This window comes from Arvicanthis niloticus, chromosome 22 (genome assembly GCF_011762505.2).
Source record: "Arvicanthis niloticus isolate mArvNil1 chromosome 22, mArvNil1.pat.X, whole genome shotgun sequence".
Lineage (NCBI taxonomy): Eukaryota > Metazoa > Chordata > Mammalia > Rodentia > Muridae > Arvicanthis > Arvicanthis niloticus.
The window spans coordinates 440402-454260 of NC_133429.1; the positions used below are offsets into that span (position 1 = coordinate 440402).

General features: G+C 39.5%; 1 protein-coding gene across 2 annotated transcripts in view; it reads right to left on the reverse strand.

The window, feature by feature from the left end:
• Positions 1 to 10882: 10882 nt before the first annotated feature.
• Positions 10883 to 13859, reverse strand: part of LOC143435760 (uncharacterized) — a 35230-nt gene continuing 32253 nt past the window's right edge. For both annotated transcript variants that reach the window (XM_076919219.1, XM_076919220.1), the window contains exon 4: positions 10883 to 12720. In XM_076919219.1, the coding sequence (XP_076775334.1) occupies positions 11076 to 12720 (1645 nt within the window). In that variant the 3' untranslated portion in view covers positions 10883 to 11075. The remainder of the gene's footprint in view (positions 12721 to 13859) is intronic.

The window sequence follows — 13859 nt, forward strand, 5'->3', positions numbered from 1 at the left end:
TCCAGCCCCCATTCACCATAACTTTATACATAGAAACATAGTTGACAGATGGGAGAGCCAATGTTCCAGCCACACCATATTTTATTTTTTCTTCTATAGCTTATATATTCCAACAAAATCTTTCAAGCAGTATGCAGTTATAATGTGATTTGAAATGACTACGAAAAAACAGTCTTTTTCAATACCTTTACAAGAAATAACATTATGTAATACAGGTAAAGAAAAATTATTCTAAAAAACCCATATACATTTATAACCAAACAACTTGTTATACATTAACAAAGTGTAAGTAAGCAAGGTAGTTTTCTTAGCCAATATCTCTTACTGGCAGGCAGCAATTTATGGCTACAAAGAAAGAAGTAACTATTTTGTTATTTATCTTTAAAAGTAATCTTGTAAGAATTTTAAAAGAATCACAAATCTAGACTTTTATATAAAAATCAGTCGTATCTATATTAAATCCTCAAAATGCATATCTGCTCATCAGCAATTCTTCATAAAGCATGTCAGGAAGCTGAGGACAAAAACAGCATAAGAATTCAATTATCACCAGTCCAGCCTCCGTGAGAGTCATGTCAGCTGGAATTGCTATTATTCTTGTTCCCTGATCATAAAGGTCCTAGCTTAACTAATAAGAGTGTGCCTTTCTGAACTTCAGATTCTTCTCTAACATCTTACATCAGAGTTAGTAGTAAAAACATCTCAACCTAGCTTTACTAACAACTTTATTTTTCCAAATGTTTTCTAAGGGTTGTCATCATTGTTGACAATCTACATCTTTAAGTTTTTCTCCAGGGTAGTGAGGGAATCATTGTCTGCTCTAGCAGCAATGCCAGAAACAGAAGAAGCATAACTATTGTGAATGCCAGAGATACTGCCCAGTGCGGGTCTGGAAGCCCTCTTATAGTTTGCATATAATTCTTAGGAGGGTTGTGAGGGCAGCAAGCAAAGCAGAATTCCATAACAGCATAAAGTCTTCAGAACACATAGTCCTCAGGGCTGCATTCCATGAGTCCTGAAGCCATTTGTAGTTCCTCCTGCACAGCCCTCACCATACCAGATTTTGTTGACTTATATAATTACAAACCATAGGCTTCTGCATTCCACATATGCTATCAACCTGGTAAATGCTGCTTACTGCCTGTGGCAGTTTAAGTAAGAATGTTAGTCACAGGCTCATAAGATTTCAATCTTGATCATTATGAAGTATCACTGCTTGACAGGGACTAGGAACTTTAGCCTCATTGGAGCCGGTGTGGCCTTGTTGGAAGAAGTCACAGGGGCTGGGCTTTGGAGTTTCAAACGCTTAACCCAAGCTCAGTGTCTCTCTTCCTGCTGCCTGCTGATCTGGACTTAGAACACTCAGCTACCTCTCCAGCACCATGTCTGGCACTGTCCCACCATAACTCCCCACTGTGACAGTAATGGACCTCTGAAACTGTAAGCAAGCCCTAATTAAATGATTTCCTTTATAAGAGATGCTGTAATCATGGTGGTTTTTTTTTTTTTCAATACAATAGAACTTTGACTAGGACACTGCCCTGATCTCACACTGTTGTTAAGATTGTTTTCTTCCACTTCCCCACCAGGCCAGATCAGTGGCCTGGCAGATACCTACCCAAACACTGCAGCCTGCATGCTTCCAAGTAAGTCCATAGTGTCCAAGAGCACAGGCGGTCCATAGTGACCATGGACATAGGAGGCCTGCTCCAACCAGAGACACAGGAGTTCCTCCGCTTACCAGAGACAACACTGCCTGCCTCCAAGGAGACCAGTTAGTCAGAGACACCCAGGCCAGTTAACACCAGAGAGAACCAGATGACCAGAGGCAAGTACAAGATCATAAGCAATAAAACCTAATGCAATTTGTCAACAACACAACCCAATGCTCCCACCACAGCAAGCCTTGGATACCCTAACATGCATGAAAAGAAAGGTAATGACCTAAAATTCCATCTCATGAAGATAATAGAGACTTTTAAGGAGGATATAAAAAACTCTTTTGCAGAAATACAGGAAAACACAGACCAACAGATAGAAGCCCTTACAGAAAAAAAACAAATAAATCCCTTAGAGAAATACAGGAAAATACAATCCAGCAGATGAAGGAATTGCACAAAATGTTCCAAGAACTAAAAATGGAAATAGAAACATTAAAGAAAACACAAAGGGAGGCAACCCTGGAGATGGACAACTTAGGAAAGAGATCAGGAGCTACAGATGCAAGCATCATCAACAGAATACAAGAGATAGAAGAGAGAATCTCAGGCATGGAGGATACCATAGAAAATATTGACATTTAGGTCAAAGAAAATACAAAGTGTAAGAAAGCCTCTAAACCAAAACATCCAGGAAATTCAGGACACAATGAAAAGATCAAACTTAAGAATAATAGGAATAGAAGAGGGTAAGGAATCACAGCTCAAAGGATCAGAAAATATCTTCAACAAAATCATAGAAGAAAACTTCCCTAACCTAAAGAAAGAGATGGCCATAAATGTTCGAGAAGCCTATAGAACACAAATAGAATGGACCAGAAAAAAATCCTCTCATCACATAATAATCAAAACACTAAATGCACAGAACAAAGAAAGAACATTAAAGCTGTCAGGGAAAAAGCCAAGTAATATAGAAAGGCAGACCTGTCAGAATTATGCAAGACTCAACAGAGACTCTAAAAGCCAGAAGATCCTAGACAGATGTCATGTAGACCATAAGAGAACACAAATGCTAGCCCAGGATACTGTACCTAGCAAAACTCTCAATCATCATAGATGGAGAAGCCAAGATATTCCACAACAAAACCAAATTTAAACAGTATCTCTCTACTAACCCAGCTCTACAGAAGATACTAGAATGAAATCTCCAGCACAAATAGGGTAATTACACCCAAGAAAACACAAGACTCTAAACAGATCATAACCCCAAAGAAGAGAATCATACACACATAATACAATTTTCAGCAACAAAAATACAGGAACTAACAATCATTTGTCTGTAATATCTCTCAACATCAATGGACTCGGTTTCTCCATTAAAAAAAAGACATAAGCTAACAGACTGGATATATAACCAAGATCCAGGATTTTGCTGCATACACAAAACATACCTCAGTGACTAAGACAGATATTACCTCAGAGTAAAAGGTTGTAAAAAAGATTTCTAAGCAAATGACCCCAAGAAACAAGCTGGAGTTGCCATTCTAATAGCCAATAAAATAGACTTTCAACCAAAAATTATGAAATGAGATGGGGAAGGACACTTTATCAAAGGAAAAAACTAGCAAGAGGAAGTCTCATTTCTGAACATCTATGCCCCAAATGCAAGGGCACCCACATTTGTAAAAGAAACTTTACTAAAGTTCAAACCACACATAAAACTACATACAATAATAGTGGGAGACCTCAACACCCCATAGGAAACAGAAACTAAACAGAGACACAGTGAAACTAACAGAAGTTATAAATCAAATGGATTTAACAGTTATCTACAGAGCATTTGACTCCCAAACAAGAGAATCTACCTTCTTTTCAGCACCTTCTCCAAAACTGACCATATAATGGGACATAAAACAAACCTTAACAGATAAAAGGTTGGAATAATCTCACGCATCCTATCAGATCACTAAGGTTAGTCTTCAATAACAACACAAACAACAAAAAGCCCGCATACTCACTCATAGAAACTGAACAACTTTCTGCTTAATGATAACTTGGTCAGGGAAGAAATAAATAAAGAAATCAAAAACTTTATAGAATTCAGTGAAAATGAAGACACATCATACCCAAACTTATGGGACACAATGAAAGTAATGTTAAGAGGAAAATTCATAGCACTAAGTGACTTCATAAAGAAACTGAACAGATCCCATACAAGCAACTTAACAGCACCTGAAAGCTCTAGAAGAGAGAAGCAAACAAACCCAAGAGGAGTAGATGGGAGGAAACAGTCAAACTCAGGGCTGAAACCAACCAGTTGGAAATAAAGAGTGTGATACAAAGAACCAACAAACCCAAGAGCTGTTTTTTCGAGAAAGTCAACAAGATAGATAAACCCTTAGTCGACCTAACTAAAGGGCACAGAGACAGTATCCAAATTCACAAAATCAGAAATGAAAAGGGAGACATAACAACAGAACCTGAGGGAATTTTAAAAAATCATCTGAACCTACTACAAAAACCTCTACAAAACTGGAAAATCTAGATAAAATGGATGATTTTCTAGAGATAACCATCAAGATCAGTTAAATCTAAACAGTCTCATAACACCCAAGGAAATTGAAATAATCATTTAAAAAGCTCCAAACAAAGAAAAGACTGGACCATCAAAACCATCATTCACCACAATCAAGTAGGCTTCACCCCAGGGATGCAGGGATGATTCAATATATGAAACTCTAGCAACAAAATACACTATATAAACAAATTCAAGGGGAAAACACATGATCGTCTCATTTGATGCTAAAAATAAACCTTCTGTAAGGCAAAAGACATCGTCAATAGGACAATTCAGCAACCTACAGATTGGGGAGAAATCTTCATTAACCCTGTATCCTACAGAAGACTAATTTTTAAAGATTGGTTCTATTGCTTTGATTTGATCTGGAATTTGCATGCCCATATGCTAAAGGTCCTTGTCTCCAGTTGTTTCTGATCAATCAATAAAGGTACCAGTGGCTAACGGCTGAGCAAAGGGAGACAGAGTGGGACCCTTAGAAGGATCACCATGACTGGGTTACAGAGAGATCAGATTTAGGGCTGCAGAGGGAAGATAATCCGAAACGTAGGTGGAATAAGAAAGCAGCGACAGCAAGTGCTGCCCTGAAGTGCTTTGGACAGCAAAGACCAATGAACTTCACAAAAGGTAGCAGTGCAGCAAAGTCAGAGGTAGATTAAGAAGGTATTGAGCCAAAGGTACAGGAAGGAAAATCATGGTAGCCTCGAGAGGATTAGAACTGCCCAGCCTCTGAGCTTGCCAAGGCATTTCAAAAATGAGCTAGTATGTGTGTGTCTCTCATTCACAGATCCAAAGAGTTGCCGGGCTGCCAGGAACACAAAGCCAGGTAGCTAACCTCCATGCTACAACTAATATCCAAAATATATAAAGAACTCAAGAAGTCAAACTTCAAAAATCCAAATAACCCAATTAATAAATGGGGTACAGAGCTAAACAGAAAATTCACAACAGGAAAATCTCAAATGACCAAGAGGCACTTAAAGAAATGTTAAAACTCCTTAGTCATCAGAGAAATGCAATCCAAAATGACCCTGAGATTCCACCTCACACCAATCAGAATCAAAAATTCAAGTGACAGCACATGTCTGAAAGGATGCAGAGAAAGAGGAATGCTCCTCCACTGCTGGTGAGATTGCAGACTGGTACAAACCATTCTGGAAATCAATGTGGCAGTTCCTCAGAAAAGTGGAAATAGTTCTACCCGAAGACCCAGCTATACGACTCTTTGACGTATATACCCAAAAGACCCCCCACCAAACCACAAGGACGCATGCCCCATCATTTTCATAGAAGCCTCATTTGTAATAGCCAGAAGCTAGAAACAATCAGATGTCCCACAAAGGAAGAATGGATACAGAAAATGCGGTTTGTTTACACAGTGGAATAGTATTCAGCCATTAAGAACGAGGACATCATGAATTTTTCAGGAAAATGGATGGAACTAGAAAATATCATCCTGATTGAGGTGACATCCCCAAAAGGATATGCATGGTATGGACTCACTGATAAGTGGATAATAGCCAAAAAGTACAGAATACCTACAGACTGTAAGAAGTGTAACAAGCAGAAAGGCCCAAGTCAGAATGCTTCAATCCCCCCTAAGAGGGGAGAAGGAAATAATCATGGGTGGCAGGGTGAGGGAGGGATCTGGAGGGGAGGGAGAGAGGGAAGGAGGACAAGATCAGACATGGGTGGGGGGTACAGGAGAGAAGCCCAGAGGGTCAAGAGAATGAATATAAATATGCAGCCTTAGGGGGTGGAAGCTGGAGGGACCCTCGAGAAAGCACCAGAGACCTGGGAGATAAGAGACTCTCAGGACTCAGTGGGGGTGACCTTAGCCAAAATGCCCAACACTGGGGAGAGGGAACAATACTGGGGAGAGTCCACCTCCTATTGATAGACAGGGCCTCAAGTGGAGGGACAGGGTTACTAACCCACAGTCAAAATTTCTGATTCAGAATTGTTCTTGCCTAAAAGAACTGCTGGGATAAAAATGGAGAAGAGACTGAAGGAAAGGAGGTCCAATGACTGGCCCAACTTGGGATCCATCTCATGGTGGGGGCACCAAGGCCTGACACCACCACTGCTGATGCTATGATGTGCTTACAGAGCCTGGCATGGCTGTCCTCTGGGAGGCCCTACCAGCAGCTGACTTAGACAGAAGTACTTACACCCAACTATTAGACTGAAGTCAGGGACCCCTATGGTTGAATTAGGGGAAGGATTGAAGAAGCTGAAAGGCAGAGTGACCCCATAGGAAGACCATCAGTGTCAACTAACCCAGACCCCAGGGAGCTCCCAGAGACCAAGCCACCAACCAGAAGAATACAAGGATGGTCAGAGGTCCCTGGCACACACACACCAGAGGTCTCCTCGGCTGGCCTCAGTGGGAGACTTGCTTAATTCTCGAGAGACTTGAGGCCCCAGGGAAAGGGGAGGCCTGCTTGGAGGGGGAGCACCCTCTCAGAGGCAAGAGGAAGGAAGAATGGGATGAGGAACTGTGGCAGGGGGACTGAGGAGTGGGTAACAACTAGGATGTAAATTAAACAAAGATAAAGGCCAAAAGAAAAAGAAAAAAAGATTAAGGAAGTACTTAGTATTTTCTGACCTTGTGGTATAAATAAATCCCGTACAAAGGTTTGTCCTCTTGTGCTGTAAAACAGGTAGCAGACGGTCTAGTAAAGATCAAGGCAGCAAAGAATCCACTTGCTACACAAATGCACCTTTTATTCTGAATTCTAATCCCTGTATTTCTTACCTTGCCCCTTGAGGGAACATTCAAGGTCTGTCCAATGTCATCTAACAGGTTTAAATAAAATCATTAGTGCATAATTAGGTGTTTCTAAAGAACAATATGGCCGATTAACACGGTTTGCTAATTTCTGAAATTCATTTCCTTTTTAAATTGTCTTTTCTTATGGACTTTTTCTGTGCTTTAGAAATTATTGTAATAATGGAATGATCCAAATATTTACCTTTTCAGTGCAATAATAAGCTTAAACAGGGTTTTTTCCTCTAATTTATATGTCCTTTCAATATCTTTTCAGTACTTCTTCATCTAAAGTTCCATCTTCTGGAAACCAGGAGTTACAAACAATTTACAAGTAATCTAACAGTTGTGGTTTTAATAATTATACTCCTCCTATATAAAAAATAATGTACTAGCTCAAAGTCTTCCTTAAATCTGCCCCATTCTTCTCATTCATCTCCTCTGAGGGTCTCATTCTCTTATGTTTTACATGACTTCTGGGTCCTGTTCACAAGTCTCTCAAGGTGCTGGGCCCTGGGAGAATGTAGCTGATAGGCTAAGGAAGATTGAAGTCTCATGTAACAGACAACTTTATGAAAGGCTCAGACTTCAAACTTTGATGTTTAAGAAAGTTTAAGTTGAGTAAAGTTCTTATGTGTTCAAGTTAGATCACAAAACAAGTCACGAAATCACAAAAACAAGTCATGTGGAGCAAAATTATTTTTCCACAGAAGTATATAAAGGATAGTTAAAATTTTTAATTGAATAACAACAACCAATAATGAATAATAGGAATTAATCTCAACTCTAACTGGTATGCTGGAGAAAACAAAAACAACAACAAAAAACAACAAACAAACCATTGTTGGAGAATGTTTTTGTGCATCGTGTATTCAAATGCTGATTTCTGTACCAGGAAATTTGGTTGAAGTCTTGCAGTCAGGACACTGTCATTGCCATTTCTATGAAACATCTCCTGTCTCAATGTCACATAAAAATTGTTCTCCATCTTTTATGATTGGTTAAAAGCTGAACTCCCAAATAGGTGGGCAGGTGAGTGTAAGGTGGGACTTCTGAATCTAGTGAAGGGGAGAGCAGGGAGAGGACTGGTGACGAGGGACTTGCCATGAGGACACAGATAAGGCAGGATCAGCCACACCACCACTGAGACGGTAGGTTAACAGTCCACGAGGCTGAGAAGTAGGCTAGTGTCAGAATTAGTTGGGTAAATTTATACTGAGCTAATGGAGAATCTGCCCAGCTATAGTGCCAGGAGCTTATAATAAAACTAATGGGTCTCCATTTCATTATTTGGGAGCTAGAACATGCATAGAAAAGCCCACACATTTACAACACAATTTAAGAACAATACTGTCTTTTGAAGAAAACTAGGTCAAAACAGTCTTGTTTTCTTTGAGTGTTCACACAAGCACTCAGAACTCTCCTCTAACCACCACTCCAGTACAGTGCTCCAACAATATACATTAGTTAAATGTGTTTAATTTTAATTAAAAAGAAACAAAAATACACATAAAGAAAGCCCTTTTTAAAAAGAGTAACACACATAAACATAAACGTGTATACACACATATGATATTTATTTATTATTTATTTCAACATAATACCAGGTTCCCAAGGAAGGCAGAAGAGTTCATCAAATGTCATGGACCAGGACCTCTGTGCCAGCTGATGTGAGTGCTAGGAACCAAACTTGGATTCCTAACAGCAGCAGCACCACTGAGTCAACTCTCTAGCTCCCAAACATGTCATTATAAAGCAAAAACTGAAGATGTTCCTTTTCTCACTCTGCCTTATCCCACTTGTAGGTGATGAAAGTCCCTGCTGTTTGGGAGTTGAAGGGCTGAATGGGATCCACTCTGTTGGTGAATGGAGACTGCGTATTGGTGCTTAGTGTATTTGTTAACACCATTCTCTAGATGTGAGTAAAGACAATGAAAGACTATGTAGAGAGGAGTCCAGATTATATAAGGAAAAGTTTCACAATGGGATACATGCTTTATAAAAATGATTTCTGTTTTACATGCATAGCTGTTTTGCCTGCATTTATATCTGTGTGAGGGTGTTAGATACTCCAAATCTGGACTTATAGACAGTTGTAAATTTCCATGTGTGTACTGGGAATTGTACCTCACTCCCTTGGAAAAGCGATAGTTTTTTCAAACCCCATTTTTGGAATTTTTGAGACAGGATCTTTCTACACAGTTATAGGCATTCTAAAACTCACTATATGGGTCAGATTGGCCTCAAACTCAGAGAGAGCCACCTGCCTCTGTCTCATAGGTGATGAAATTACAAGCATGCTACATGTGGTAACTTTGATATGCTTGGCCCAGGGAGTGGCACTATTTGGAGGTGTGGCCTTGTTGGAGGAAGTGTGTCACTGTGGGCATGGGTTGTAAGACCCTCCTCCCAACCATGTGGAAGCCAGTCTTCTCTTGTTTGCCTTCGGAACAGGGTGTAGAACTCTCAGCTCCTCCTACACCATGCCTGCCTGGATGCTGCCATGCTTCTGCCTTGATGATAATGGATTGAACCTCTGAACTTGTAAGCCAGCCCCAATGAAATGCTGTCCTTATAAGAGTTGCCTTGGTTATGGTGTCTGTTTACAGCAATAAATCCTAAGATACAATACTATGACCAGGTAAGACAGACAGACAGACAGACAGACAGACAGACAGAAAGACAGACAGATATCTCCACATATATATTAAAGACCTATCTTTGGGTCAAACAATAATAAAAGAACAATGTAAGATTTAAACAGGAACCTTTATATTTTGATAAACATTAATACTACTTGGAATTTTTCAGTGTATTAATTTCAACCAGGTAAGACATACTTTTTGAATAACCTATCTTTGAATTAAACAATAAAAGGACAATGTAAGACTTGAACAGGAGCCATCATGTTTTGATGAACAGTCATATTACTTGAAATTTTTCAATGTATTAATTTCAACTGGTAAATTGTTTCCTATATACTCAATATTTTGATTACCACTTTAAAAAAATTTAACTCTATAAGCATGTGCTACTATGCACCTGTGCCAATCAGAGAACAGTTCACAGGAATTTATTATATACCTCCTCCACTAAAAAAAAAAACCAAGCTCATCAAGTTTGGCAGCAAGTATCTAAATCTGCTGAGAGAACTTGATGGCCCTTGTTTCCATTTCAAAAATAATTATGAAGTTCCAGTGTATGAAGGTCCACACGACCTGAGTGTAGTAATCAGAGAAAAGTCTGAGTGAGATCAAGCTTTGGAGCAACGACCTTTACTTGTAGAAACAACTCTCTGACATTCATTTTTGTTTCTGAGAAAATGTTAAGAACAAACATTTAGTCCTCAGAATAAACTAACATGATCTGTGGGCATGTGTGGCTGCGGAATCTGATCTGAAACAGGAGTGAGATTGAGATATGCCCAAAATCCCAAAAAACTTCTCCTGAGACTGGCAGGAGATAGGACCACTCTCTCCCTGTCTATAGCCTACATACAAGTTCTGGCACATAACCTCTACCTCTCCCACCTCTGAGGACCGTCACATAGTCTATGGCCACATTATACATTGTTCAACTCCTTTATCCCGATAAAGTTCCTGGAATTTCTCTTCATGCAAATAAAACATTGCCAGCACTTCAGCCCCAGACAGTAACATACACCCACCCTGGAAATCCCTACCCACTCACCAAGATCTGTATAGTCCTTGCTCACCCCCAATAAAGTGAAATTGCCTTACTGCAGCTGATCCCAAAAGTCATCCAGCATATCTACGCCATTCTGAACCCTGTACCCTACACCATCATGGGCTGGAGACTAACAACCTCGGAGGAAGGGAAGACCCACAGTAACCCAAAACATGATGAATGACAGCGTAAACATCAGTTCCACTTGGAATAAGTTTTATTACTCAAATTGCTTGTTCCTGAATCCTTGGATGACAATATGTTTACAATTTGTAAAGGAGACAATATTTTAATAATGGACAATATTTCTTCTACTCATCTTACTCAAGCCCCAGAGAGATAGCTCAATGGGAAAAATGTATGTGGAATGCAAGGCTTTACCTCACACACTAGGTTCATGCTTTTTACCAATATGAATTCTATCAGGCTTTTGAAAGTTGCTACAATACGCAAAGGCTTTACCACACTCATTACATTCATAAGCTTTTTGTCCAGTGTGACTTCTTTCATGCCTATGAAGATGACTGTTCTGTGAAAAGGCTTTACCACACTGTTTACATCCGTAGTGTTTTTCTCCAGTGTGTCTTCTTTCATGCCTGTGAAGGTCACTTTTGCATGCAAAGGCTTTAAAACATTGATTACATTCATATGGTTTCTCCCCAGTGTGACTTCTTTCATGCCTATGAAGATGACTGTTCTGTGAAAAGGCTTTACCACACTGATTACATTCATAAGGTTTCTCTCCAGTATGACTTCTTTCATGCCTTTGAAGATTACTGTTACGTCCAAAGGCTTTACCACACTGACTACATCCATAGGATTTTTCTCGACTATGGTTTATTTCATGACGGAAAAGATGACTATTTCGTGCAAACGCTTTACCACTTTGATTATATTCACAGGGCTTTTGTCCAGTAAGACTTCTTTCATGACTATGAAGATTACTCTTCTGTACAAAGGCTTTACCACATTGTTTATGTCCATAGGGTTTTTCTCCAGTGTGACTTCTTTCATGCCTTTGAAGATTACTGTTGCAACCAAAAGCTTTACCGCATTTATTACATCCATATGGTTTCTCTCCAGTGTGACTTCTTTCATGCCGGTGAAGATGACTGTTACGTGAAAAGGCTTTACCACATTGACGACATTCATAGGGTTTCTCTCCAGTGTGACTTCTTTCATGCATTTGAAGATAACTGTTACATGCAAAAGCTTTACCACAGTGATTACATCCATAGGGTTTCTCTCCAGTATGAATCTTTTCATGCCTGTGAAGATGACTTTTATATGCAAAAGCTTTACTACATTGATTACATTCAAAGGGTTTCTCCAAATTAATTCTTTCATGTATTTGAAGACAATTAGGACAGGCAAAGGTTTTAGCACACCGGTCATAGCCACACCTCTTCTCTTTAGAGTGAGATCTAGGCTCTTGATAAAGACTATGATTTGCAAAGCCTTTATCACTCTGATTATCTTTATAAAGTTCTATTTCCAAATGAGTTCTTTTGTGTAATTTTAAAGATGAATTAGATCTGAAGTCTTTATCACGTTGATTATATTCACAGGGATCTTCCTCACTACCGGTTCTTTTGCATGTGTGAAGACACCTGTGATGGTTACAGCCTTGAGTACACAGCTCACATTTGTCACTTCCTTTTCTCCCCAGAATATTTTCATGTCCTAGAAAAGAACCGGAAGAACTCAGGGTTTTACCACACTGATTATATGCATAGTATTTCCTTATTCTGTGAGTCACATGACAGGTACAGAGTGGACCAGTATAGACAGATGGACTTCTGCATTCCCTGTACTCACGAGGTTTCTCTCCAGTGTGAGTTTGTTGATGCACTGCCATGGAAGTCGGAAAACCAGTTAACTGTAAATTTGCATCACAGTCATCATGTCTTCTCAGAGTGGGGACTACTACATATTGTCTAATTGTTCTGGGAGAGACAGGGGTACATTGCTTCTTTTTATATCGCTTATCCTCACATGGCTTGTATCCAGAGTGACAGATGATATGCCTATTAAATGAAGGATAACAAATAAAATATTTTCACATTGCATTTACATAGTATAACCGTTTGTGTCTCATAGATACAAATAGGTATAGGGATTCAGGCTTGTCAAACACAAAAGCATTTTCTTTCATGAACTGTTCCTCTCACTAAACTAGGGAAAGTCAATATAAATATAAAAGGGACACTAGATTTAATATGCATGATTTGCTTATAAAAGATCTTAGATATACATTAATCTCTTTATTAATGTGTATGCCTTTTATAATAATTAGGTAATAAGAAACTAAGCGGATAGACAGCTCTACATCATGGACTCACATGTATATGACTAAAATTGTGACATCAGTTATGGCACTGTTTCCTAGTCTCCATTCATTCATTTTGGGGGAAGGGGGTTTCTCTTCACAGAAAGAGAAACCTTCCTGGCTGTCCTGGAACTCACTCTATAGACCAGGCTAGCATCCATCTCTTAGAGACCTACCTGCCTCTGCCACCTGAGTGCTGGAATTAAAGGTATCTGCCACCAATGCCAGCTTCTTGTTTTGCTTTTGTCTTTGCTGTAAAAAGACACCATGACAACAGTAACTCTTAAGTTTAGTCCATTATTGTCATGGAGGGAAACATAGTGCCATACAGGCAGGCATGTTGTTGAAGACAAGAGTTGAGAGGTCTACATCTTAATCCTTAGGCAACAGAAGGAGATTCTGTATCACTGGGCATAGCTTGAGTATGGAAGACCTCAAAGCCCACCTCACAGTAACAAGCTTCCTCCAACAAAGCCACACCTCCTCCAGCGAGGCCGGACCTTCTAATAATACCAATCACTATGGGCTAAGCATTAAAACACATAATTCTATGCAGGGTACACCAATTCAAACCACCGAACTTTTGTAAAGAAATGTTCTACACACAATGATCATCTAACTGAAATTGGGATAAATGTTCTTGCAAGGTTTTAATAATCAGCACAAAGCTGCACATGTTTACACTGCTGCTTTTCATTACAACTTCAGGGTGCCACTTGAACCCATGGCAGATTAGAGAGCTTTGTCTGCTCCTTGACCCCACAAGCTACCTTTCTCCCATAATTCAGAGCACAGCATACCTGTCTCCCAGGAGGTCTGTAATAACCAGAAAAACAG